General features: G+C 36.0%; 1 protein-coding gene across 1 annotated transcript in view; it reads left to right on the top strand.

Moving 5' to 3' along the window:
• The window catches only part of CEP192 (centrosomal protein 192), a 147,203-nt gene that overhangs the window by 30,275 nt on the left and 90,345 nt on the right, over positions 1 to 26,583 (top strand). Inside the window, exons 9-16 of the mRNA XM_037067640.1 lie at positions 1,260 to 1,404; positions 1,730 to 1,860; positions 12,653 to 12,980; positions 13,946 to 14,089; positions 19,512 to 19,576; positions 20,149 to 20,358; positions 22,663 to 22,789; positions 23,715 to 23,845. Coding sequence (XP_036923535.1) covers positions 1,260 to 1,404; positions 1,730 to 1,860; positions 12,653 to 12,980; positions 13,946 to 14,089; positions 19,512 to 19,576; positions 20,149 to 20,358; positions 22,663 to 22,789; positions 23,715 to 23,845 — 1,281 coding nt within the window. The remainder of the gene's footprint in view (positions 1 to 1,259; positions 1,405 to 1,729; positions 1,861 to 12,652; positions 12,981 to 13,945; positions 14,090 to 19,511; positions 19,577 to 20,148; positions 20,359 to 22,662; positions 22,790 to 23,714; positions 23,846 to 26,583) is intronic.

Genomic DNA, 26,583 nt, shown 5'->3' on the forward strand with positions numbered 1-26,583 from the left:
TTTGTTACGGGTTTTCAGAAATTCAACATTAGAAAGTTATTAATGGTTTCTTTGGATATTAACATAGAACGTAAGCTTTTGTTTTGTTTGGACTCTTTTTCCTTTATGTAAACTGATGATAAACACCTTTTCTGCCTTCTCTTACCTTTTCATTCACATACAGAAAAATTAGAAGAATAGTACACTGAACATCTATACATCCCATGTCTAGATTAACTGATTATTAATATTTTTGCCATCTTTGCATTTTCTTTGTTCCCCCATAAGTGCTTTATTCCTGAATCATTTTAAAGTAAGTTGCAGATATGACATTTTACCCTTGTACTTCAGCATTTATCGCCTGTGAATAAGAATACTTTGCTATAAAACTTCAATTGTTATCTAACTTTGACACAGTAATTTAAATTAATATACAGACTATATTCAAATTTACTTAGTTGTTACCAAAATGTTCTTTATTTTTATTGTTATCTGATCCAGATTTAATCAAAATAACACATGCATTTGGTTGTCATGTCTCTGTTTTTTCAGTTGGGTGTAGTCCTCTCAGGTCATTAAACTATTTGTTTATCTTCATCCAAGGACATGTTTATTGACTTTACACAGAGGGAAATGGAGGGAGAGAAACATCCATGTGAGAGAGAAACACTGATTGGTTATATCTTGTATGACGTGTTCCTACTGAAGATCAAACCCCCAACCTAGGCATGTGCCCTGACCAGGATCTAACCTATGATCTTTCAGTTATGGAAGATGCTCCAACCAACTTAGCCACACTAGCCAGTGCCATTAATCTATTTTGTAAAATCTAGACCTGTTGTTTTGTAAAATGACCCAATTTTCCTTCTCCTGATTGGATGAAATTTGGCAAGAAGTCAAATTAAACATTTTTTAAATAAGCAGATTAAGATTTAACATGGGTGATATTTTGTGTATCTTATAGCATCATTCAGGAGATATTTAAGTCTGTCCCAATATTGGTGAAGCTGTGTCTGATTATCTTGGTTAATATGTTGGCCAGATATCTCCTTAGGAAGGTGCCTTTCCCCCCACTTTGTCATAGTAAGTCATTGTGGATGAAGGTCAAGTGAACATTGTGATTCCTGAACAGTCCTTTATGAACTGATTTTATTATCATTTCTGAGGCCTCCTAGAAATGATCTGCTTCCTAAAATTAGAACATTTTCTGCTTCCCATATTTTACTCATCAAATGTTTTTAACTTTAAAAATTCATAAAGCTAAGATACTCTTTTAACAGGCAAACGAAAATGGTAGTTTAAGCTGTAAATCTCAGTCAGAAAATAACAGCTGTCTGATTTCTCATGTGTCACACTCTTCAAGAAATTCTGAAACAACTCACAAAGAGTCTGAGGATGGCCATGTTTTTTGTCTATCTGGGATCAGTAAGTATTGATACAATTCCTTTGTTCTTAATTCTACTTGACTTTGCATTTTTTACAAAAATGCTTGGTTTTTTGGTATGATTTAATATGTATTAACCTTTGTCTTCCCCCAAATCTTGACAATCTAACAGTTTTCAGAGTGCTTTTTTCCCCACATTTACTGTTGCCTCATGTTGTTGATTATTTTCTCTCATGCCAATTGCTATATTTGTCATGTGAATGTTAAGTATTAGGTTTACATAAAATAAAATGAGTAGCAAAAAACGGTTATTACATTAGATTACTGAAACTGACTTTGCCTTATTATTATTTTTATATATTTTAGGTAATTCTATAGGTAATGGAAACAGTAGAAGGCATGATGGCGTGTTACCATTTTCCTCTAATACTTTGAGAATTGCAAAAGAGAAAGAAAGTGCAGAAAGTTCGAAGGGTAGTGTTTTGCATTGTGACAAAGTAAGTTTATTTGTATTTTCTTAAAATTTTTTATGCAAAGATACAGTCTTTGTATAATAGCATTTTTACTTATTTTTAAATAACTTTTTACTTTTTAATTAATCAACAAACAGTATTATATAAGTTTCAGATGTACAGCTGTGATTTGACATTTATATATACTATGAGTAATAACCCCAATAAATCTAGTACCCATCTAGCACCATATATACTTAAAACAATATTGTTGAGTATATTCCTCATACTATACTTGACATCCCCGTGGCTATTTTGTAACTACCAATTTATGCTTCCTAAATTGGTAGTTACACCATTTCATTTTCCCCATAACCCCCCTTTACTCTGGCAACTGTTAAACGGTTCTCTGTATCTATGAGTCTGTTCCTGTTTTGTTTGTTCCTTTATTTTGTTATTTAGATTGTGCATATAAGTGAAATCATATGGTATTTGTCTTTGACTTAACTCACTTCACATGATACCTTCCAGGTCCATTATGCTGTTGTAAATGGTAAGATTTCATTCTTTTTTTTATGGCTGAGTAATATTACATTGTATATATCTACCACTTCTTTATCCATTTGTCTGTTGATGGCACTTAGGTTGCTTCCATGTCTTGGCTATTATAAATAATGCTACAGTGGACATATGGATGGATATGCCTTTTTGAATTGGTATTCTATTTTTTTTTGATAAATGCCCCAAAATGGAATTGGTGGGTCCTTCTTTGTCTCTTGTTGTGTAGCCTTTGTTTTAAAGTCCATTTTATCTGGCATAAGTGTTGTTATACCAGATCTTTTTTTATTTCTATTTTCATGAAATATCTTTTTCCATCCTTTTACTTTAAGTCTGCATGTGTCTTTTGATCTGAATTAAGTCTCAAGACAATATACGGTATGAGAGTTGTTTTCTCATCCATTCAGCCATCCTCTGTCTTTTGATGAGGGCATTTAATATATTGCATTTAAAGTAATTGTGGATAGATATGTACTTCTTGTCATTTTATTTCTCATAGTTTTGATGGTTTGTTTCTTTAAAAGGATTCTTTAACATATCTTGTAATACTGGTTTGGTGGCGATGAAGTCCTTTAGGTTTTTTCTTGTCTGGGAAGTTCTGTTTTTTTATTCTAAATGAGAGCTTTGCTAGGTGTAATAATCTTGGTTGTGTGTCCTTCCTTTTCATCACAGTGAATATTTCTTGCCAATTTCTTTTGGCCTGAGAAGTTTCTGTTGAGAAATCAGCTGACAATCTTACGGGAGCTCCCTTGTAGGTAACTAACTGCTTTTCTATGCAGTTTTTAAGATTCTTTGTATGTCTTTAACCTTTTGCATATTAATTATGATGTGTCTTGGTGTGGGCTTTTTGGGTTCATTTTGTTTGGTACTTTGCATTTCCTGGACTTGTATGTCTATTTCCTTCACCGGGTTAGGACACTTTTTCATCACTACTTTTTTGAGTAGTTTTTTAATTCCTTGCTTTCACTTTTCTCCTTCTAGCACCCCCCCATGATATGAATGTTGGTATACTTGAAGTTGTCCTAGAGGCTTCTTAATACTATTCTCATTATGTTGGTTTCTTGTTTTTTGATGTTCTGATTGGGTGTTTTCTGCTTCCTTCCAGATTTGATCCTTTGCATCATCTACTTTACAGTTAATTTCCTGGAATGTATTCTTCATTTCAGTTATTGTATTCCTCATGCTTGAGTGGTTTTTTTCTTTCTCACATCTTTCCTGAAGTTATCACTAAGTTCATCTACTCTTCCCCTAAGCTCATTGAGTATTCTTACAGACAGTGTTTTGAACTCTGTGTTTGGTATATTCTTTGTCTGCATTTTATTTAGGTCTTTTCCTGGAGTTTTGTTCTGTTCTTTCATTTGGGATATGGTTGTTTTGTTACCTCATTTTTGCTGCCTTCCTGTTTTGCTTTTTATATCTTAGTTAAAGCAGCTACATCTTCCAATCTTAGTAGAGTTAGCCTAATGCAGTATGTGTCCTATAGGGCCCAGTGGTGTATCTACCCTGGTTACCTGAGCTGGGTGTTCCAGGTATAGCCCCCTCCATGGACTGTATATACTGTCCTGTTTTACTTGAGCATTGATTTCTGTTGGCATTTCAGTGGAAAGGATTTATCCCTAGGCTTATTGACTATAGCAGAGAATCTGTTGTGTAAGGGTAACCCCCTAGAGCAAGACTTGTTGCCAAGTTGTTGTGGGGTGCAATGCGTCCCTGTTGAGTGTGTCACTCGTGGAGTTGGTTGGCTGATAATTCAGTATGGTCTGAACCTGTCCAAAAGTTGTCTACTTGGGTGCACTGGCTCTGGGGCTTCCTGTGAAGTATAGGTCAAGATCAGCTGCCACTTGGGGCTACCTGGTATGAGCTAAAAAGCGATCTGCAGATGGGCTCTGAGGTAACATAGGAGAAGCCAAGCTGCAAACCAAGGCTGGCTGCATCTAGTGCTAGGCCTACAGCCAGTTGGCAAGAGGCTCAGGGTGCACCAAGGGCAGATGCTGCTTGTTTTGAATTTTTCAACATTTTGAGAGATTTTAGGAAAATCTGAGCATGAGCCAAGACAGGCTGTTTGTATAGAAAAGCCATTGGAAATGTCTTGGGTAGTGGATCTGCAAGTTTGATGGTGCAGGGTCTCAGGGAATCACTGATGCAGGGTGACCAATATTAACCAGTTTGATGGAGACTCTGATTTATTGGCTACTTTCCAGCTCTGTGAGGGAAGGGCTCAGCAAAGGAACAATGGCTTCTGCTAGCACTTCTGTCTGGGAGATAGCTGCACCTCCAGACCTTGCCCTGAAGCCAGAGAATTCATTTTCTCCCCTTTTGTCCCCTGGATTATTATGAGATACTGCCTCAGTGATGGGGCTAAGATACAGTGAGTCTAAGTCCATTCACAGACTCTTTAAGGGGACAGTTTGGGACTCCAGAAGCCCTCTGTCTCACTCAGACATAATCCCATCTGGTTTTCACAGACTGGCAAAAGAACAGACACATAGACCAATGGAACTATTCTTAGTTTTTAGAGTTTCTATTATGAAAGGGTATGGGATTTTTTTGTATCAATTAAGATGATCATGTGGTTTTTCTCTTTTCTTTTTTTTTTTACTTTATTCTTTTATTTTATTTTTTTAATATATTTTATTGATTATACCATTACAGTTGTTCTATTCCCCCCTTCATTCCCTTCCAGCCGCACACTCCCTCCCCTACCATTCTCCCCCCTTAGTTTATAACCATGGGTCTCAAGTTCTTTAGATTCTATATTCCCCCACTATTCTTGCCCTCCCCTTTATCTATGTGCTACCTACTGTCTATGCTATTTTCTGTACCTTCTCCTCCCACTCCCCTGTTGCTAACCTTCCATGCGTTCTTCATTTTTATGGTTCCACTCCTGATCTAGCTGTCCTCTTGGTTTGCTTTTGTTTTAGGTGTGGTTGTTAATAACTGTGAGTTTGCTGTCCTTTCACTGTTCATATTTTTCATCTTCTTTTTCTTATATAAGTCCCTTTAGCATTTCATATAATAAGGGCTTGGTGATGATGAACTCCTTGAACTTGACCTTATCTGAGAAGCACTTTATCTGTCCTTCCATTCTAAATGAAAGTTTTGCTGGATAAAGCAATCTTGGCTGTAGGTCTTTGGATTTCATGACTTGGAATACTTCTTTCCAGCCCCTTCTTGCCTGTAAGGTCTCTTTTGAGAAATCCGCTGACAGTCTGATGGGTACTCCTTTGTAGGTGACTGTCCCCTTATCTCTTGCTGCTTCTAGGATTCTCTCCTTCATTTTGGTCTTGGCTAATGTAATTATGATGTGCCTTGGTGTGTTCCTTCTTGGGTCCAACTTCTTTGGGACTCTCTGAGCTGCCTGGATTTCCTGGAAGTCTATTTCCTTTGCCAGACTGGGGAAGTTCTTCTTTATTATTTGTTCAAATAAGTTTTCCACTCATGGCTGTTTCTTTCCCCCTTCTGGTACCCCTATAATTCGGATGTTGGAACGTTTAAAGATGTCCTGGAGGTTCCTAAGCCTCTCCTCATTTTCTTGAATTCTCATTTCTTCATTCCTTTCTGGTTGGATGTTTTGTTCTTCCTTCTGGTCCATTCCATTGATTTGAGTCCCATTTTCCTTTCCATTGCTATTGGTTTCCTGGACATCTCCCTTCATTTCAATTAGTTTAGCCTTCATATGTTCCTCTAATTTGTGAGTATAATCAACAAGTTCTGTGAGCATCCTGATAAACAGTGTCTTGAATTGTGCTTCTGAGAGGCTATTTCTCGGTTGCTTAGAGTTTTCGGCCCTGGGACTTTGAGTTCTTCTTGAGCCATAATGTTTTTGTCTGTTCATGCCTGTTACATAGCAGGATCGGAGCCCTAGGTCTTCACCAGAGCGGGGCAACTCAGTGGCTGGGTTGTGATGCTGTATGTGGGGGCGGGATCAAAGAGAAGCAATGGCGTCCTGTCTCCTGTCTCCTGCCGCAACCCCCACGGGTGCGGCAGCTGCCACCATCACTGGGCCCACGCGTTTCTCCCCACTGCACGCAAGTGTGCCACCGCCGTCAGCCCTTGCCCCCTGGGGCCTGCGTGGTCTGTCTCACTGTGAGCGAATGTGTGACCACGGTCAGTCTGCCCCACACCCTGACTGGGTACGGGCCACTTGTGTGCCTAGGTCTGGGGATCTTTCCTACCCTGCTCCGCTGCTGGCTCCACCCCTCTTACCGTCCCCGTTAAACAGTTGGTGGTTGTCGGACTTCTGTATAATTCAATTTTCTGGTTTTTTGGCTGTGTCTTTGTTCTCCAAACCTTTGTTGTATTCAGACTTGGTTGTGGGAGAAGGCACAGTGTTTCCACCTATGCCTCCATCTTGGCGGAAGTCCTTTTTTTCTATTAATATGTTTTTACATTGATTGATTTTCTTATGTTGAACCACCCCTGTATTCTTGCATATATCCCACTTGGTTTTGGTTAATAATCCTTTTCCTGTGCTGTTGGATTTGATTTGCTAATATTTTCAGGATTTTTTTGTATTCATAAGGGATATTGGCTTATAATTTTCTATTGATCTCTTTTGTTGGCTTTGATAACAGAGTAACTGTGTTCTTATTCAATGAGTTAGGGAAGTGTTCCTTCCTCTCTTGTTTTTTTGAAAATATTTCGGAAGGATTGGTGTTCATTCTTCTTTAAACATTTGGTGGGATTCAGTGGTGAAGCCATCTAATTGAGGAGTTTTCTTTGTTGGAACGTCTTTGATTACTTATTCTAACTCTTGTGTTAGTTCTGTTGAGACTTTCTATTTCCTTCTATTTGGATTTTCAAGGAATTTGTCCTTTTCTACTAGATTATGTGATTTGTTGGCCTATTTTTCATAATACTGTCTTATAATCTTTTATGTCGTAAAGTTGGTAGTAATGTCCCCACTTTACCTTTCTGGCTTTACTTATTTGAATCTTCTCTCTCTGCTAGCTAAATTTTGTCTGGTTTTTGACAATCTCACAGAACTAACTTTTTATTTCATTGATTTTTCTGTATTTTTCTATTCTCTATTTTATTTTTACTAAAGTGTTTATTATTTCCTTTGCTAGCTCTGGGTTAATTTTTTTTAGTTTCTTAAGGTATAAAGTTAGGTTACTGATTTGAAATTGTTTTAATGTAGGCATTAACGGCTATAAAAGTCCTTAAGAGTACTGCTTTTACTGCATCCAGTCAGTTTTGGTATGTTGTGTTTTTGCTTTCATTCATCTTTCTAAGTATTTTCTAAATTAATTTGTAATTTTTCTTTGGCCCATTATTTAATATTGTTAATTGATATATTTTATGTATTTTCTATTTTTTAAAATTGATTTCTAACTTCATACTGTTATGGTTGGAGAAAATACTTTGTATGATACTTATTTTTTATATAATTATTAACACTTGCTTTTTGGCTTATCATACATTTTATCCTTAAAATGGTTCTGTGTGCCCTTGAGAAAAATCTGTATTTGTTGTTGAGTAGTCTGTATGTTTAATAGATCTAAATGATTTATTCTTTTAAGTTCTGTATTTCCTTATCATCTGACTGCTTGTTGTATCTATAGTTTCACGTGGGAGATTGAAATTTCCAACTATCATTGTCGAACTAACTACCTATTTTTCCTTTCAGTTCTGTTCATTTTTGTCTCATATTTTGAGAGTCTGTTTTTAGTTGTATAAATGTTTATTATACCTTTTTTTCTTGTAATATTTTTTGATTTAAAGTTTATTTTATCTGATACTATTATAGCCACCCCAACTCTCTTTTGCTTACTATTTGCATGGAATATCTTCTACTGCCCTTTCACATTAATTAGAGTTTACTGGCAAAGTTTTTCTCTGATAACTCTAAGTGTTGAAATAGTCTCCAGACTTCCAAAATGATTACTTAAGAAGTTTTTGCCAGTACAGTACAATTGTCTGTGTGGAAAGACAGATTCCCAATACTTTCTGATCTGCCATCTTCCCTGACGTCACCCCTCACTATCTTATATTTTATATCTCTAGGTTTGTAGGATTTTAATCAGGATTTGTTTTGGAAAAAAAATCCAATCCTTCTGTATGTTTTAGGTAACGTGTAGATTACTATATATGTTTCAGGGACATGAGAAAACTAAAAAAACTAAATGCTTTTAATATAATCTGATTAGTCTATTTTTTTAATGAGTATGTTAATCCTTTAATACCTCATATAGTTATTAATGTTATATTTTATATTGTGTTTTACTTAATATAATAGGTTTCATGTCATTTTCAAAATTTTTATTATAATGTTCCTTCCTGCTCTCATCTTTTCTCTATACTCAGTTTTTCCTTTTTGTGTAATTTGTAAGTTCTGTTATAATTTTTTATAGATTTAAAGATAGAAATTTTTCATATTTTAATGCTTGAAATAAACATGTCTTTCAGCTACTGATATGTCATAGGTTAATATTTTTTTTTACTGGTGCATATGATAATGGACAACATTGAAATCAATGGTTAGACTCTTCAAGGAATGCTATTTTTCCATTTTTGGAGGGCATACTTCCTTTTCTTTTACTTAGTATGAGACATTTTTCAGCTATTATTTGAGACAGTATCAGCACATTACTATCAGGGTGCTTTGTTATCTCATTGTTTCTGTTAGACTTCAGTAAGATGGGACTTTCAAATACAGTCAACCCTTGAACAACACAGGTTTGAACTTTGTGGGTGTACTTATATGCAGATTTTTTTCAATAAGTATACAGTTGGTCCTCTGTATCACTGGGTTTTATGTTCTCAGGTTAACCAATACTTGATTAAAAGCAGTGTTTTCAATTTCTAGTCGGGAATTGATGGATGCAACTGTATGGATTGTTGTATGCCACTTATGTGAGGGACTGTTACAGACACAGATTTTGGTATCCATAGGTGTCCTAGAACCAATCATCTGTGGATACCAAGGGATTATGGTTGAGTTTTGGGAGAGTCAATAGTTATGTGGGGATTGTCAACTAGGTAGTTAGTTGTCAGTGCCTATAACAGCATGTTGTTAAGTGTCAACTGCACTTTGATCGTCTCCTCTTGAAACCCCACCTCCTAAGAGACCTGTGGGTTGCTTTTATTTTTTTCCTTCTCACATTTCCTAATCTTTTTAAATTTTATTTATTTTTAGACAGAGGGGAAGGGAAGTAGAAAGAGAGGGAGAGAAACACCAGTGTGTGGTTGCTTCTTGCGTGCCCCCTACTGGGGACCTGGCCTGCAACCCAGGCATATGCCCTGACTGGGAATTGAACTGGCAACTCTTTTGTTTGTGGGCTGGCACTCAGTCCACTGAGCCACACCGGCCAGGAGATTTCCTAATTCTTAACTGTTGCTGAGAGTTAAACTTTCAAAGTATAAAACAAAGACCTATTTTGTGTTTGGGTAAAAAGTGTTAGAGAAATTACATTGGTCTTTTTTGTTATGTTTTTAAACAAATCCCAGTGTCTAGGGCAGGGGTGTCAAACTCATTTTCTCTGGGGGCCATATCAGCCTTGAGGTAGCCTTCAAAAGGCTGAAATAATTTTAGGACTGTATAAATGCAACTACTCCTTAACTGTTAAGGAATTGAAATTATATTCAGCCCTTTGAAGGCAATTGTGAGGCTGATGTGGCCCCTAGTGAAAATGAGTTTGACACCCTAGGTCTAGGTCTAACTTTTAATATATAACAGCAAGAGAGCTGCTTTGCTATGTAGAAAATGCCATCCCAGAAGTAGGTCGTCTACAAATGGTTTAGCACCAGGTTTCCCACCAATGGTCCCTTGCTTGTGGGGAGAGGGAGTTGACTGTCATTAACCTGTCATTCTGCCTGGATTGTGTTCTGTCTTGGAGGTGTTCAGTTATAATCTCATAAGTGGTATATAGCTTTACCCCATTGGCTTCTCCACCAAGCACATAAAGGGTTCAAGTGCACTTCATTAAAGAGTAGAGCAATTTTGGAGCCTATCATAACCTTTCTTTGAGATTGGTTTAAGTCACTTTATTGAGGAGAGAGCATTTCCCACATTATGGTTCTTTTCAGTCTGTGCTAGTATCCTATGAAAAACAGTTACCTAGTTTTAAGTGGCATTTGTCGTCTTTGTCTTTTTTTCTATTAGGATAGTCATTTTAACTGTTGCTTTTAGAAGCTCTCTGTATTAAGGAGTTATTTTGATCCTTATGCATTTTATTTATTTATTTGGCTCAAACAACAGAAATTTATTTTTACTACAGTTCTGGAGAAGTCTAAGATCAGAGTTTTGTCGGGGTTTGCTTCTCGTTATGCTTTGCTTCTTGGCTTTTAGGTGGCTGTCTTCTCCTTGTGTCTTCACATGGCCTTCATTCTACTGATCTTTATGCATTTTAGGCTTTAGAGTTTGTATTTGTTTTCCAGGGCTGCCCATACAAATTACCATTTTGCTGCCTTAAAACAACAGAAATTTTTTCTCTTATAGTTCTAGAGGCCAAAAGGCTGAAACCAACATGTTGACTTGGTATTCCTTAGTTATGGCAGCATTAGTTCAGTATCTACCTTTGTCTTCACATGGCTTTTCCTTCTGTGTCCCTTGAAGTGTTCCTGTTTTTTCTCTTACAAGTACAATTGATCCTTGAACAATGAAGAGGCTAAGGTGCCAGCCCTATCCCCCACACAGTCAAAAATTCTTATATAATTTGTTCCTTCTTCCAAACTTAACTATGTCCTTTGGTATCTGCCAGTGATTTGTTCCAGAGCTGCACAGATACCCAAATCCAAAGGTGCCCAAGTCTGTTATATAAGATGGTACCTCACAAATCTTACAGTTGGTCCCCAAATGTATATGAAAAACATTGTATTCAATTTGTGATTGGTTAAATCCATGGATGTTAATGAAACCCAGGGATATGGAGCATTGACTATGAAAAAAAATTTTATATAAGTGGACCTGCACAGTTCCAACTTGTGTTGCTCAAGGGTCAGCTACACACTACTCGTAGGGTTTAAGGCCCATTCTAAATCTAGAATGATCTCATTTCAAGACCCGTAATTATATCTGCAAACACCCTGTTTCCAAGTTAAGGTCTCAATTTACAGGTACCTTGGTAAGACTCCGGCATATCTTTTTGGGGGAGACACAGTTTAACCCATGAGAGTGTTAACACTTAACAGATGTTATTTACTGAAGAATACAAAATTATCCACCTGTATTTTCTCCTAGTACTTTTCCATCTAAACCTTTAAGCCATATGGAATTTATTTTGATACAAGGTAAAAATATGTTTATTTTTTGTATAACATTGTTAGAAAATCACCCAGTTAATAAATGGTGATGCTAGAATTTAAACCTAAGACTTTATTTCAAAGTTAGCATCTTTTTCCTCATAAAGAACTACTTCTTTTAGTATTCCAGCTTTGTCCACGAGGCTGTTTTTGTTACACATCTTAGAAAAAGACTGCTGTTATAGGCTTTATTGGCCATTATCATAGCTGAATATCTAAGAGTACTGTAGGCACTTGAGACCCTTTTTAGTGGTTGTTATTCTAGGAAAGAACAACAAGTGCCATTTGGAAAAGTACGTTGAAGTATCTTGATTTTGGAGCACTGAGTTAATTTGCTGTTTCTGATGCAGTTGCCATTGGATTCCTCAGGGATGTTTGTAGTATTTGCTGTTTTACTCCTATTAAAAGATATTAATATCTGGCCCTGGCTGGTATAGCTCAGTGGATTGAGTGCGGTCCTGCAAACCACATGATCGGGGTTCGATTCCCAGTTAGGGCACATGCCTGGGTTGCAGGCCAGTTTCCAGCAGGGGACTCACGAGAAGCAACCATACATTGATATTTCTCTCCCTCTCTCCTTCCCTTCCTCTCTAAAGATAAATAAATAAAATATTAAAAAAGATATTAATATCTGTGTTTTGAAGGACTGTTATTCACAGTCCTTCAAAACAGTCCTTAAGTTTATGAAGCTGGTCACACTAGTTGGCTTATCATCCTGCTGAGACTTTCAGTAGTAATGATAAAAGTTAAATTGATGTTTCTAACATCCTGTAATGAAATGAATACGTTGGACCCACTTTCAGTACCTAAATATGTTGATTTACGTTTGCCACAACCACAGCATCAATTTTGGTTTTTGTAAATTTATGAGTAACATTGGGTCTTACATTATCTAGAATAATATAGTAAATACTGAATAGTCTGTTCTTTTATATAATAAACATTTTATTTCAAATACATAGTTTTTTCCCATAAAATCTTGGAGGGAGTTATGAAAAACAAAACTTACTTTTGACTCTTTTATTGCTTTTAAAAGAAAAACATAAGAGAAGAAGTTCCGGAGAAGACTATCAGGGTTGCTAATGCAAAACCTAATGCTGATTATTTTCATGACACAAATGTCAATAAAGATGATTTTGACTTGATAAACCCTTTCAAGCTGGAGTCAGAGTCTCCTCACCAAAGTAAGCATTTGGCATCAGCTACAGACACTGAGATTCCTCAAGTGTTCATTCAAAAAAATGTGAATCTAGCATCTTTGAAGCCCATTAGTGACAAAAGAATGAATTCCACTATTTTCCAGTCACCAACTAGCAAAAAACGAACATGTGAATATTATGAGTCCGTTGAAAAGAGTAAAGACCGTAAGTTGGCTTCTTTTTTAAAAAAATAAAAGTAAAATATATAAAATGTGTATATATATATGTATGTTTTTAGTAGAATATATTTCTTAGAGGAACTTGCCTAATCTTCATATTAAAATATTTACATGTTTTATGAATTTAAAAAATGGTATCTTTAAAATGAATATTGCACTGAAAGTGAAGAACAAAGCCCCTGCCCCTCCCAAAGTAGAAGCCAAAGGAAAGGCTTTGGAGGCAAAGAAGCAGTGCTGAAAGGTTACCACTGACACAAAAAATGAAGATCTACACATCACTCACTTTTTGATAGCCCAAGACTCTGTGGCTTGGGAGACAGCCCAAGTATCTTTGTAAGGGTACCCCCAGGAGAAACAAGATTGATCACTATGCTATCATCAAGTTCCCTCTGACTACCAAGTCAGGCATGAAAGAGATAGAGGAATATTTGTGTTCATTGGGGATGTCAAGGCCAACATGCACCAGATCAAAGATGCTGTGAAGAAGCTCTATGACACTGTCATAGCCAGCACCCTCATTAGGCCTGATAGAAGGATACACATGTTTGGCAGGCTGCCAACTATGGATCGTGCCAACAAAATTGGGATAATAACTGAGTTAAGCTAGTTCTGAATGTAAAAAATTTTCACTATAAATAAATAATAAATAGTAAAAATGGTATCTTTAGTTACAGAATTAGTTGAAATATACCTTTGTAAGTCATCTCTTCCTTTTTTCCCCGAAATCTCCATTAGGGACTTTTACAGTAGTTAAGATTGGTTTATCCACCATCAGAGAGATACTTTTCTTTGGGGAAATTGGATTTTCCTTTTTTTAACTAGTTTTGGGCAGGTTTTAGTGCTGTGGATAACTAAGATAAGGCAACTAAATAAAACTTTAAGAATATTATGTCATTTTACTTGTTGCAAAAGTCATTGGATAGTTTTGGAATTTATTTATTTTTTTTTTAGAATATGATCTACCACAGAATGTAGTTTATCAAGATGAAGAAGGTAGGTGGGTCACTGACCTTGCCTATTACACGTCCTTTAATGAAGAACAAGATTTAAATATGCCTCTAACTGATGAGATGAATGAAGACTTCAGGACTGGTTGTAAGTGTATATTGATAACCACTTCACTGTACCATTTTCCTGGTTTCTGTTGTTGTTCTGATGGTTGGTCATATCAAATCCTTTCTGGAATATACAATAGTTAGCTTTTTACTTTTTTTATAGGCACAAAGACTTGAGTTAATGCTAACCATTACAGAGTAAGCTGAGAACTTTCTTTATGCCGGGACAGTGAATCAAAGGATGAGCATATTAAGAACATAAATTAACTTTGTGGAATAACAGTCAATGGGAAATTGTAGTAGGTCTGTAAAATATATGATATGTTGCTGGGCTGCTAAGGCCTCTGATCCCTAATACCTCTGAACTGGGGTTGAGGAAAGCATGCAGTGGCCTGTCAAGCCAAGTCTTACTTTTAATAGGCTCAGTATGTTCTGGAGAAAGAAAGTATTCTAACTGCTCCTTGTACTGAACTCTGAAACATCTGATGATGTGTAAGTACAGAGATAAAGCATTTTTCTCAGTCCTTAAGAAACTGTCCATCACCTAAGAAGGATAAGACAAGAATACAAAACAACAGCACCATAAGAAATACAAAACAGTCCAGCCAAGATGGAAGCCTAGGTAGAAGTACTTCATTGCACAACCAAAAGATGGATAACAAAAAACAACCAGCAGTGCCAGAAAATAAAATTGCATGGAAGTGTGACAAAGAAGCAGTTTAAAGAAGAAACATTTGTTCAGACTGTTAGGATGGGTGGATGCGGGTAGGTGGGGCAGAGAGGATGTGCAGCAAGGTGGTAGCTGGTGGACAGAATTTTCCACATTTGTGTGCAGATTGGCTGGGAGGGACAACTGGGGAGTGAGACAAAACGCCCAACCCAGGGTCCCAGTGCAAGGAAATAAAGCCTCATAAAGTCTGGCTGTAAAAATCTGTGGGGGTTGTGATTGGGTGAGAAACTCCCAGTCTCACAGGAGAGTCCTTTGGAGAGGACTGCAAGATCCTAGAATGTACACAAGCTCACCCACCTGTGAATCAGTACCTGCAAGGCCCAATTTGATTGTGGGAAGGGAGGGAAGTGACAGAAAGTGGGGTGAGAGCAGAGCAAGGAACTCTGACTGGTCAGTTCCTTCTCTGACCCCTTCTCCGTATGTGCTGTAACAGAGCCAAGTAGGTTGTCCCACCCCAATGAATACCCTTAAAACATAACAGGTGCACCGAGACAAAGAAATAAGTCCAAAACAAAAGAACAAATGAAAATTCCAGCAAAAGAACTAAGCAACAAGGAGATAGACAACCTATCAGATGCTGAGTTCAAAACACCAGTAATCAGGATGCCTGCAGAAATGATTGAATATGTCTGCAAAATAGAAGGTATTTTGAAGGCTGTACAAAGTGAAATAAAGGAAAATATACAGGGAGCCAACAGGGAAGGGAAGGAAACTGGGACTCAAATCAACGACTTGGAACAAAAGAAAAAAACACTTGACCAGAATGGAATGAAGAAACAAGAATTCAAAAAATGAGGAGAGGCTTAGGAACTTCTGGGGCAACTTTAGACATTCCAACATCCAAATGATAAGGTAGATGGAAGGAGAAGAAGAACTAGAAATTGAAAACATAATGAAGGAAAACTGCTCTTATCTGACCGAGGAACTTGACATGTACATCCAGGATGCTCAGAGAGTTCCAAAGAATTCCCAGGAAATTCTGGGTCCCAGGGAACCATACATGAGGGCACATCAGAATTACATTACCCAAGATTAAAGATAAGGAGAGAATCTCAAAAGCAGCAAGAGAAAAGGAGACAGTTACCTACATAGGAGTTCCCATAAGACTATCAGTTGATTCCTCAAAAGAAACCTTGCACGCAAGAAGGAGCTGAAAAGAAGTATTCAAAGTCAGGAAAGGCAAGGTTCTACATCCAAGATTACTATCCCCAGCAAAGCTATAATTTAGAATGGAAGGGCAGATAAAGTGCTTCCCAGATAAGGTCAAGTTAAAGGAGTTGAAGTCCTGGCTGGTGTAGCTCAGGATAGAGCATGGGCCTGTGAGCCAAAGGGTTGGTGGTTCAATTCCCAGTCAGAGCACATGCCTGGGTGGCAGGCGAGGTCCCCAGTAGGGGGTGCTCGAGAGGCAACCATGCAATGATGTTTCCCTCTCTTTCTCCCATCTTCCCCCTCTGTCTAAAAAGAAAGAAATAAAATCTTTTTTTAACAAATGAAGGAGTTGATCATCACCAAACTCTTATTATATGAAATGTTAAAGTGACTTATCTAAGAAAAAGAAGATTAAAAAGTATGAACAGTAAAATGACAACAAACAGATATTAACAATTGAACCTTAAAAACTGAGCAAACGATTAGAACATGAACAAAATCACAGAAATGAAGATCACATGGTGGTTAACAGTTTAGAGAGGGAGGGCGAGAATGGGGCGGGGGGAAGGTACAGGGAATAAGAAGCATAATTGGTATGTACAAAATAGACAGTGGAAGTTTAAGAATCATATAGGAAATGGAGAAGCCAAGGAACTTACATGTACAACCCATGGACATGAACTAAGGAAGATGGAATGCTGGTGGGAGGGTGGGTGCAGATTTGAGTGGGATAAAAGGGAAAAATATTGGGATGGCTGTAATAACATAATCAAATATGCTTAAAAATATACAAGTCAAATGCTTTGGAGTTTAGAAGTGAAATAACTTACGCTTGAGTAGGTAGCAGAAGGATTTCATATAGGTTGTTTTTGAAGTAAAGTTTCAACAGGTAAATATTTGGGTGCATTAGAAATTTCAAATGGAATGGAAACCCACTGAAAGAGAATGAGATGAGAAAGCATCGACGTGTTTTGAGAATGATTAATAGTTTAATGCATTTATGGCAAGATCTGGAAATGGGAGGGCCATATAAGATGGTGAAATGAAGCTGAAGAGGAACACTAGGGTTGGGGAGTGTGTAGACCTTTGATTACCCCAAAATACACGGCTTGTTTGGTTAAGTAGTAGGGAACCACTGACAAGTTGCTTGTCCAAGTTGCTTGTCCAAGTTACTTTGGAAGTCCTCTGGCAGTGAGGTATCCAAGTTTGGTAATAAAACTATGTTGGTAAGAGTGTGAGGGAAATAAGTATTCTGGCACTTGATAGGTACAGCCTCTAGGTGTGGCAATATTGCAACATCTAACAAAATTACAAATATAAGCAGTTCTCCTGGGAATTAATTTTTCAGATACACTTGCATTGAGGGTATATGATGTATATGTAATGTTATTACTCGCACATTGTTTATAATAAAAGGTTGAAAGCAACATGAATGTGCAAAATAGGGGACTAAGTTAGGTACATCCATATAAGGAAATTCCCTGTGGCTATAAAAAAACGTAAAGGAGCTCTTTCTGTACTGCTATAGAATGATCACCAAAATAAAGTCCAAGACAGAAAAGCATATAAAATATTTTAACATTTGCATAAAAAGGAGGAAGAGGGGAGGACACACACATATTTATAAATGCAGACAGTGGAGAAATTTTTTAAAAAGAAATGGATTGTAGGAATCTCTAGGTACTTGAACTCAAAAATCAAATAGATTAAAATAGCTGGGGGTTTCAGGGTACTTACACACTGGTTACTTCTGGAGGTGTGATACGTGGGGTAAGATATATAGGGGAGACATTTCAATGTTTATTCCCTTTTATGTCTTTTGGTTAACTTTTAAAAAGTCTATTGAAGCATAGTATACATGCATACACCTTTTGAATTTTGAATTATAGTTATTATTAGTATGAGTATGTTATTATTAAAGGAAAAATTAATGAGTAATTTAATGAAGCCATACTTGTGGTATTACTAGCATGAGTGGTAAGGAAATGGACAACATGAGTATGGAAAACTATTTAAATCTGATGGAAGAAAACAAAGGCTCAAGGGAAATCCAGGCAAGGGGAACATATGAATGGAATGGGAGACTTTTAATAGAAATAGGAGCCTTTTAATAGGAAGGGGGAAGGGAATTTTGAAAATATAAGAGGAGATACTCAGAAAAGAATGGCCCAAGGGTATAATTTTTATACTTCAAAGTCATTTTACTTTATTTTAATATTTTTAAATACACTTTATTGATTATGCTATTGCAGTTGTCCCATTCCTCCACCTTTCATTACCCTGTGCCCTGCACACCCATCCCACCTGCATTCCCTCCCTTCAGTTCATGTCCGTGGGTCATATATATAAGTTCTTTGGCTTCTACATTTTCTGTACTATTCTTAACCTCCCCCTGTCTATTTTCTACCTGCCATTTATGCTGCTTATTCTCTGTACCTTTCCCCCTCTCTCCCCCTCCCACCCCCCACTGATAACCCTCCACGTGAGCTCCATTTCTGTGATTCTGTCCCTGTTCTAGTTGTTTGCTTAGTTTGCTTTTGTTTTTCTTTTAGGTTTGATTGTTAATAAGTGTGAGTTTGTTGTCATTTTACTGTTCATAGTTTTTATCTTCTCTTTCTTAGATAAGTCCCTTTAACATTTCATATAATAAAGGCTTGGTGATGATAAGCTCCTTTAAATTGACCTTATCTGGTAAGCACTCTATGTGCCCTTCCATTCTAAGTGATAGCTTCGCTGGGTTGTTATTCACTTTTCCCCTTCCTGCTACTATTCTGAAGTACCAGGCAAAGGCTTAGAGTGTGTAACAGACAGGTAGTCTAGAGTCTAACCTGCAGACTTTTCCAAATTAGCCAACATGTTTAAAATTCTCTTTAATTCTAATAGGTTGAGCAGGAGCATATGCTTTCTAGTTTGCCATTGTTCCACCATTCCCAATTTTGATATGCCTGGCCCTCTTTGCTTATTCACCCCTAACACATTTAGTTTGTGGCCTTGGCTTAGAGGTTGATTTGTGTCCATTCATTTCCCTAAGGTGAAGTGAGTTGCTCATAGGAACTTTGATGACATAGGAACTGGTGATCACCAGTCTGCCCAGGCTTTGGGGTTTGCTGGGATGTGGAACTTTTCCTTTCTAAACCTGGGGCGGTTTTGGGCAAACAGGTGATTGGGCATCCCTGCTGACATCTTCATGGTGAATTTGTGAAATGGTTGTCAGTTTTGATTTGTCCAGGTGAGATCCCAAGGGTATTCATGGAGAAATACATTAACTTGGGTGTGCCACATCTTTAAAACTAAAATTAATGTGAATCTTTTAAAAACAAAAAGCTTACATTGTAAACCCCTGTTGTGAATTGGGGTATATTAGTCGCTGATGAAATCAATTACAGTAGGGTATTGATTAGCAAAAGTTTGAGAACTGTGGACTATGTACTTAATGTAGATGCATCAGTTGTGTGGTAGATAGCTTTCACATAGTTTAAAAAATTTATTTCTTTAGTATTTTATTTCCTAACTAGTTAAGTTTTATTTATATGCTAATATTTAATTGGCATTACTACAATTTTATACACCTATTTTTTTTAAGCTGAGGCAATGGATTTGATTGCACAAGATGAAGAAGAATTTAATAAAGAGCACCAATTCATGCAGGTTTGTATTTTATTGACAAATCAAATTTTAATAATTTTCCTGTATTAATTTAAATGTAGCAAAATTTTTATTTCTATCCAAATATACATAGTATGGAATTAGTCTTTCTTTTCTCATGCTTAGATAATTTCTGCTTTTTTATTCACAATCTAAATTATTAGTTAAAAAAACTAGCATACTGAAATAATATTTCATTTGCTTAAAGTCACCATATTTCCATAAGTTTTTAACCATGTTTTAAAATGAGGCAATTCTATTTGTTTTTATTAAAAATATCTTTCTTTCTAAAGATTTATATTAATGAAAATCAGTGTTTGATTAAGCAACATATTAAAATAATGAGTATTATAACTCAAGTTTGAAAAACTAAATTTCTCTTCTTGCCTTCATTACCTGTATTAGCTGGTTAAGCTTGAATTTGTCCAAATTTTTTAAAAAATTTAAATGCTTGAATTTTTGTAGTTAAGGTGGTTTTTTGTTTTGTTTTGTTTTATTCTTTTTTGTTTTGAATATGAGAAGAACAGAAAAAAGGCTTGCTGGGGAAATAAAATGAAACAATAACTTTTTTCTAGGAAGAAAATATAGATGCCCAGAACACTTCATTTGCACTAGGGGATGTGTCCTGGGGAACTTCAATTAATTACAATTTGTTGAGGAAATCACTTAGCACATCAGATTTGAACAAAGATGATGCCAGTTATTTGCGTCTATCTTTAGGAGAGTTCTTTGCTCAAAGATCTGAAGCTCTTGGTTGCCTTGGTGGTGGTTACAATGTGAAAAGAGTAAGTATAATACATGCCGGAAGTGGTTAAATTGACTAGTCATTATATTTTGGATTTTATGATGGATTTAAAATTTTATACCTACAGCATAATCTCTCTACAGCAGAGACAGAATGGTGACATGTTAGAATATTTGATTTAATAGTTAGACTGACCCAATCTTAGCTCTGCCTTTTAACCAGCTCTATGACATGGGACAATTTATTTAACTCCTCTATGCCTTAATTTTCCAATTTCTAAAGTGGAATATTACTTTATAGAGTTTTATAAGAATTAAATGTGATGGTGCAAGTGGAGTATTTAGCATGAAACCTATCATGCAGTAATATTAAATACCTGTTACTTGCTATTGTTACGTGATTGGTTGGTGGGAGGAATTTAAAAGTTGGATTTTAAAACTGTTGTTCAAAAACATTTTGAAATATAGGAGTGTTTGAAATAAGATGTTAAACATGTAAGAAACTAAAAATGCAAGCAATAGTGTTAAGTTCTGTGGAGAATGGGTAAGGATAAAGTGCTGCTTTAGCTGTGGTGGTTAGGGTGACATGTTAGGAGATGGCAGTGAACTGGGACCTAAATGATGAGAAAGAAGGATGCAGTCATCAAAGATCTTGATGGAACCTATTCCCACTACATGGAGACCATATAGATATGAAGGTAGGAACTGGAGTGCCATATTGGAGGAAGAAAAAGCAGGCAAATAGAGCTAATATGAATTTATAGAACTTAAGTTTGAAACTAAACTGTGGGGTGGGACAGTAAGGGAAGGCAGGATGGACTAAATGGTAAAAGTAGGCAAGGGCCAGATCATGAAGAGTCCATGTAGGATTTGGATTCACCTGAAAGTAACTGGGAAGAAGTTCTTGGAGGCAGGGAGCAACTTTGTTGTGGTGCCTGGGCTAATCTCTTATGAGTGACAGAATGCTACCATATATGTCAGGGGCCTCAGTGGAGAAGGTCAGTGAACCATAGAGGAAGAATAGAAGCAGGCAGAGACTTAGTATGTGGGAGGAGATGTGATGAATTCTGGGTTCTAGGATGATACTAAAGAAAAAGAAAAAATTAGGGATTCAAGAGTTCTTTTAGAGTTAGAGTCAAAGGACTTGTTGATAAATTCCATATAGGGAAATAGGATTATTGGACAGAGTGTTTACTAATACTGGATTTCACTAAGAGTATAATTTAAAATAATAGCTATGGTGTTAGAACTCATAGTTTATCTACAGAACTTAAATTTGAAAGTGAACTGTGGGTTCCATCTGTGCAGTGAATTAAAAAATGAAAATACTTTAGAGAGGTGGGTTTTTCTGCCAGGATCAATTGGAATTTTTGACATTGTGAGTGAAGTTGAAGAGTAACTGAATTTTTGTTAAACAGTTGAGCAAAGCACTGGATCATGGAAAAATGGATCTATCATTTGGAATTTCTATTTTGGTATTAGTTGTGAAATGTTACTTGCATTGAAATTGCTCAACCAAGGGAAGAAATTTCCAAGTGAAGACTGACCAAAAATGGAGTGCATTTAATGAACTCACATTTTTAAAAAGATTTTACTTATTTTTAGAGGTTGAGGAAGGAAGGGAGAAAGAGATAGAAACATTGATGTAACATCAATTGGTTGCTTCTGGCACGCCCCCAAGTGGGGAGCCTGGTCCACAGCCCAGGAATGTGCCCTGACTGGGAATTGAACCAGTGACCTTTTTTGGTTCGTGGGATAACACCCAACCCACTGAGCCACAGCAGCCAGAGCTAATGAAATCACATTATAGGTCTATCATGTGAAAACTTTTCTAAGAAAAGAAAGGTGGGAATTTCCTGCCCTTTAGCAAGCTCATAGAACATAAACATTTCTGAAACTTTTATCCAAGTCAGAAGGAAGATATTTAATCATAATAAAGATTTTTGTATTTATTGTATACAATACTCATATACTATAAATTCCTAGAAGGCTGGAAGTTTTATCTTTTCTCATTCATGTTTGTAAACAGTTTCAGCACATAATACATGCTTAGTAATAATTACTGAAGGAACAAAGAGTCATTTCTTGGTTGTTTTAATTTGGGTTTCTTAGTAGGGGCAAGTTACCTTGATAATATTCTGATAATTAAAGATAACTAGCAGTAAGGAAATAAAATGTTCTGTTGGACTTTTAAAGTTCACCTTTACTAACTTAAGGTTAAATAGAAAGAAAAAAATTTACTTTGTTGAAGTAATTTAGCTAGGTTACCAATATTAAATACAATAGTATAGGATTCCTCAAAACAGTTGAAAATTAAGAAAATAATTCACATGTTTATTTTGTAGCCATCATTTGGTTATTTTATTAAATCACCAGAGAAGAGAGAACCTGTTGCTTTAATAGGAAAATCTGATTTATCAAGAAGTAATTTGGAGAATGATACGGCTCATCTTAACCATGATCTATTTTCAGGTAATGGATTAAATGAAAGAATTTTTTGTAATCTGTTTTAAAACTGATAAATTAAGTAGTTAAGTGACATGTTCTTAATGAGTGAAAATGTATTAATATAAACCACTTAGAACTTTATTTCTAAAAAAATATACCATAGATTTGATTATATAATCCCATGTTGCCTTTTAAAGGTAAATTGGAAGTAAGTCATCCAAAATCCACGTAACTATGTTTGTAAAAATTAAAATAAATATAATTTATTCAAATAGGCTAGTTAACTTTAGCATATTAAATAACTAAGTTAATGAATTATAGTTATTATATTTACGATTTAGGTAGACTTTAAATTAGAGGTATTTTGAGATTTAGACTATGATAGTCTAATTTTAAAAATTTACCTATGGTAAATTTACCTATGGTAAAGTTTTAAAATCAAATTCTTTTGTTTAATATATAATGAGCAAAATGCTACTTTTTGCTAGTATAATGCCTGGTGCTATATGGCATATAAAATTGTATAAGATATGCTCCAGTCCTTAAAAATCCTGTATTCTATCTAGTAGGGGAGTTGGAATAAATGGGCTCCACATATATAATTAGTTGAATTTCTACTATTGTAAAAAAGTAATCATTTTTAAATTCAGCTTATTGTATATTTGTGAAATGTTTAGAGCTGAAAATATTGAATGAGTTTGTCAGTATTTGCAGGGGAGAAGTTGAAATCCACTTTGTTGAAAGTTTAGACTGTGCAGAATTTAGCCAAATTAACAATGCTTGTTCCTTTGTCTTAGTGACTGTACATTTGTTCAGTTTTTGTGAGTATGACTGATACGTGGAGTAAAAGATTTCTTCATTGGCCATTATGTTGAGTGATTCTCAACTCACAGATTATTTCTGTGAGATAATGTGTAGATATAAGTTGAGTATTGTGTATTTCCTACAGGAGATTTAAATGAACAATTTAAGCCACAACTAAGTGAAGGATCAGTTACACTTCAGGCTGAAGAACTGGAGAGTATTTCACAAGTGGATGAAAATGATGTCACATTAACTAACAATGAAGGCATAACAGAGGTATCATAAGCCTTTCATGAAGGACAGCTAAACCCACTTCAGTTCTTGTCTAAGATCAAGACAAGGTCACATGTGAAAAATATATACAATATTCATGGTTGGGTTTTTGGTTGATTCAATTTTGTGTCCTTTAAATTTTTAAAAACATTTCACTCTGTATAATTAACATATGAAATAGTTTATAAAACAAACTTTCAGTCAGTGAGTTATCACAACTTGTATACCATGTGTTTACCAGATCAAGAAAGAGCCAACAGTCTGGAAACCATTATTTGCCACTCCTGAACACTACTTCCTCCTGTCTGACCTCAGCACTAGGTTAATGTCACCTGTTTTAGAACTTTGTGTACAAGAAATTATGTACCATGTATTCTTTTTCTTTGTTTTTTTCACATTTTTATAGATGCAGCCTGTGTAAGAAGCTTGTTTTCATTACTGTGTAGTATTCTATTATGAATATTTTTTACCTGATATATCCATTCTACTGTTGATGGGCATTTGGGATCTAATGTCTGTGTATGTCACTGTGACATTGTTGAATATTGTAGCTTTACAAAAGTTCTGATATTGAATAGACTGAGTCCTCCCTTTTATATTTATGTAAAAGTATCTTAGTGATTTTTGCTTGTTTGAATTTTTGCATATATTTTATAATTAAATTGTCACCTTCCATGAACCAACCAACCAGCAACCCTGTTGAGCTTTTAATTGGGATCTCATTTAATCTATAAAATAATAAAATTGACATCTTTATAATATTGAATCTTCTTATCCATGAAAATGATACATACTTCAATTTAAGTTTTAAATTCTCTCTGTATTTTATGATCCTTTTGTGTAGACATTTTTCTATATCTTTTGTTAGATTTGTTCCTAAGTTTTTGAAGCATTATTTTCATATTATCTTCCTTAACTTCATTTTCCATTTGTTGTGGCTAAACAGAAATGCATTTTTCATTTTATTTTATTTAAAAAATTTTTTTTCAGATTTTATTTATTTATCTTTAGAGAGGAAGGGAAGGAGAGAAGGAGAGAAGGAGAGAAATATCAATGTATGGTTGCTTCTTGTGAGTCCCCTGCTGGAAACTGGCCTGCAACCCAGGCATGTGCCCTGACTGGGAATCAAACCGCAATTGTGTGGTTCGCAGGCCCGTGCGCAATCCACTGAGCTACACCAGCCAGGGCAGAAATGCATTTTTTAAATATACTCACCATATATTCAGCCACCATGCTAAATTTATTATTAACTCTAACAAATATCTGTAGATTCATTGGATTTCTCTCTCTCTATATATATAGTTAAATCATCTGAGAATTACAGTTGTATTGCTTTCTAATTGTTTATTTTAATTACATTATTGTTCAATTACACCTGTCTGCATTTTCTCCCTACCACTTCCCACCCCACACCAGCCAAACCCACCTCCCTCCTTTTCTTCCACTCTCCCCTTGGTTTTGTGCATGCCTCCTTTATAGTAGTTCCTGAAACCCCTTCTCCCCTCTGTCCCCTCCCCCTTCCCTCTGGCTATTGTTATATTGTTCTTAATTTCAATGTCTCTGGTTATATTTTGTGTGAATTTTTCTTTTGTTGATTATGTTCCACTTGGTCCCTCACTGCCTGGCTTGCTTCACTTAGCATATGCTCTCCAGTTCCATCCATGCTGTCACAAAGGGTAGGAGCTCCTTCCTTCTCTCGGCTGTGTAGAATGCCATTGTGTAAATATACCATAGTTTTCTGATTCCTTCATTTACTGATGGGCACTTGGGTTGCTTCCAGCACTTGGCTATTGTAAATTGTGCTGCTATGAACATTGGTATGCATAGGTTCTTTTGCATTGGTGTTTCAGGGCTCTTAAGGTATAATAATCCCAGCAGTGGAATTGCTGGGTCAAAAGGCACTTCCAATTTTGGTTTTCTGAGGAAATTCCATAATATTTCCACAGTGACTCCACCAGTCTGCATTTCCACCAACAGTACACTAGGGTTCTCTTTTCTCCACGACCTCTCCAGCACTTGTTTGTTGATTTGTTTATGATGGCCATTCTGACTGGTGTGAAGTGGTATCTCATTGTGGTTTTAATTTGCAACTCTCTGATGGCTAGTGGTGCTGAGCATCTTTTCATATGTCTCTGGGCCCTCTGTAAGTCCTCCGTGAAGTGTCTGTTCAAGTCTTTTGCCAATTTTTTAACTTTTTTTTTTGTCTTCCTGGAGTGGAGTCGTATGAGTTCTTTATATATTTTGGAGATCAAACCCTTCTCCAAAGTATTATTGGCAATTATGTTTTCCCATATAGTTGATTCTCTTTTCATTTTAATGTTTTCTTTAGCCATGCAGAAGCTTTCTATTTTGATGAGATCCTATTTGTTTATTCTTTCCTTTAAGTGTTTTGCTTTTAGAAAACATATTAGTGAAGATGTTGCTGCATGGAATGTCTGAGATTTTCCTGTCTATGTTTTCCTCTAGGACTTTTATGGTGTCACAAGTTATATTTAAGTCTTTTATCCACCTTGAATTTATTTTTGTGTATGGTGTAAGTTGGTGATCGAGTTTCTTTTTTTTTTTTGCATTTAGCTGTCCAGAGGTCCCAACGCCATTGGTTGAAGAGGCTATTTTTACTCCAATTTATGCTTCTTCCCCCACTGTCAAATATTAATTGGCGGTAAAGACTTGGGTTTATTTCTGGGTTCTGTATTCTGTTCCTTTGGTCTGTGTGCCTATTTTTATGACAGTACCAGGCT

The sequence above is a fragment of the Sturnira hondurensis genome, unplaced genomic scaffold, assembly GCF_014824575.4.
Source record: "Sturnira hondurensis isolate 20B ecotype Veracruz unplaced genomic scaffold, ASM1482457v3 Scaffold0017338, whole genome shotgun sequence".
Lineage (NCBI taxonomy): Eukaryota > Metazoa > Chordata > Mammalia > Chiroptera > Phyllostomidae > Sturnira > Sturnira hondurensis.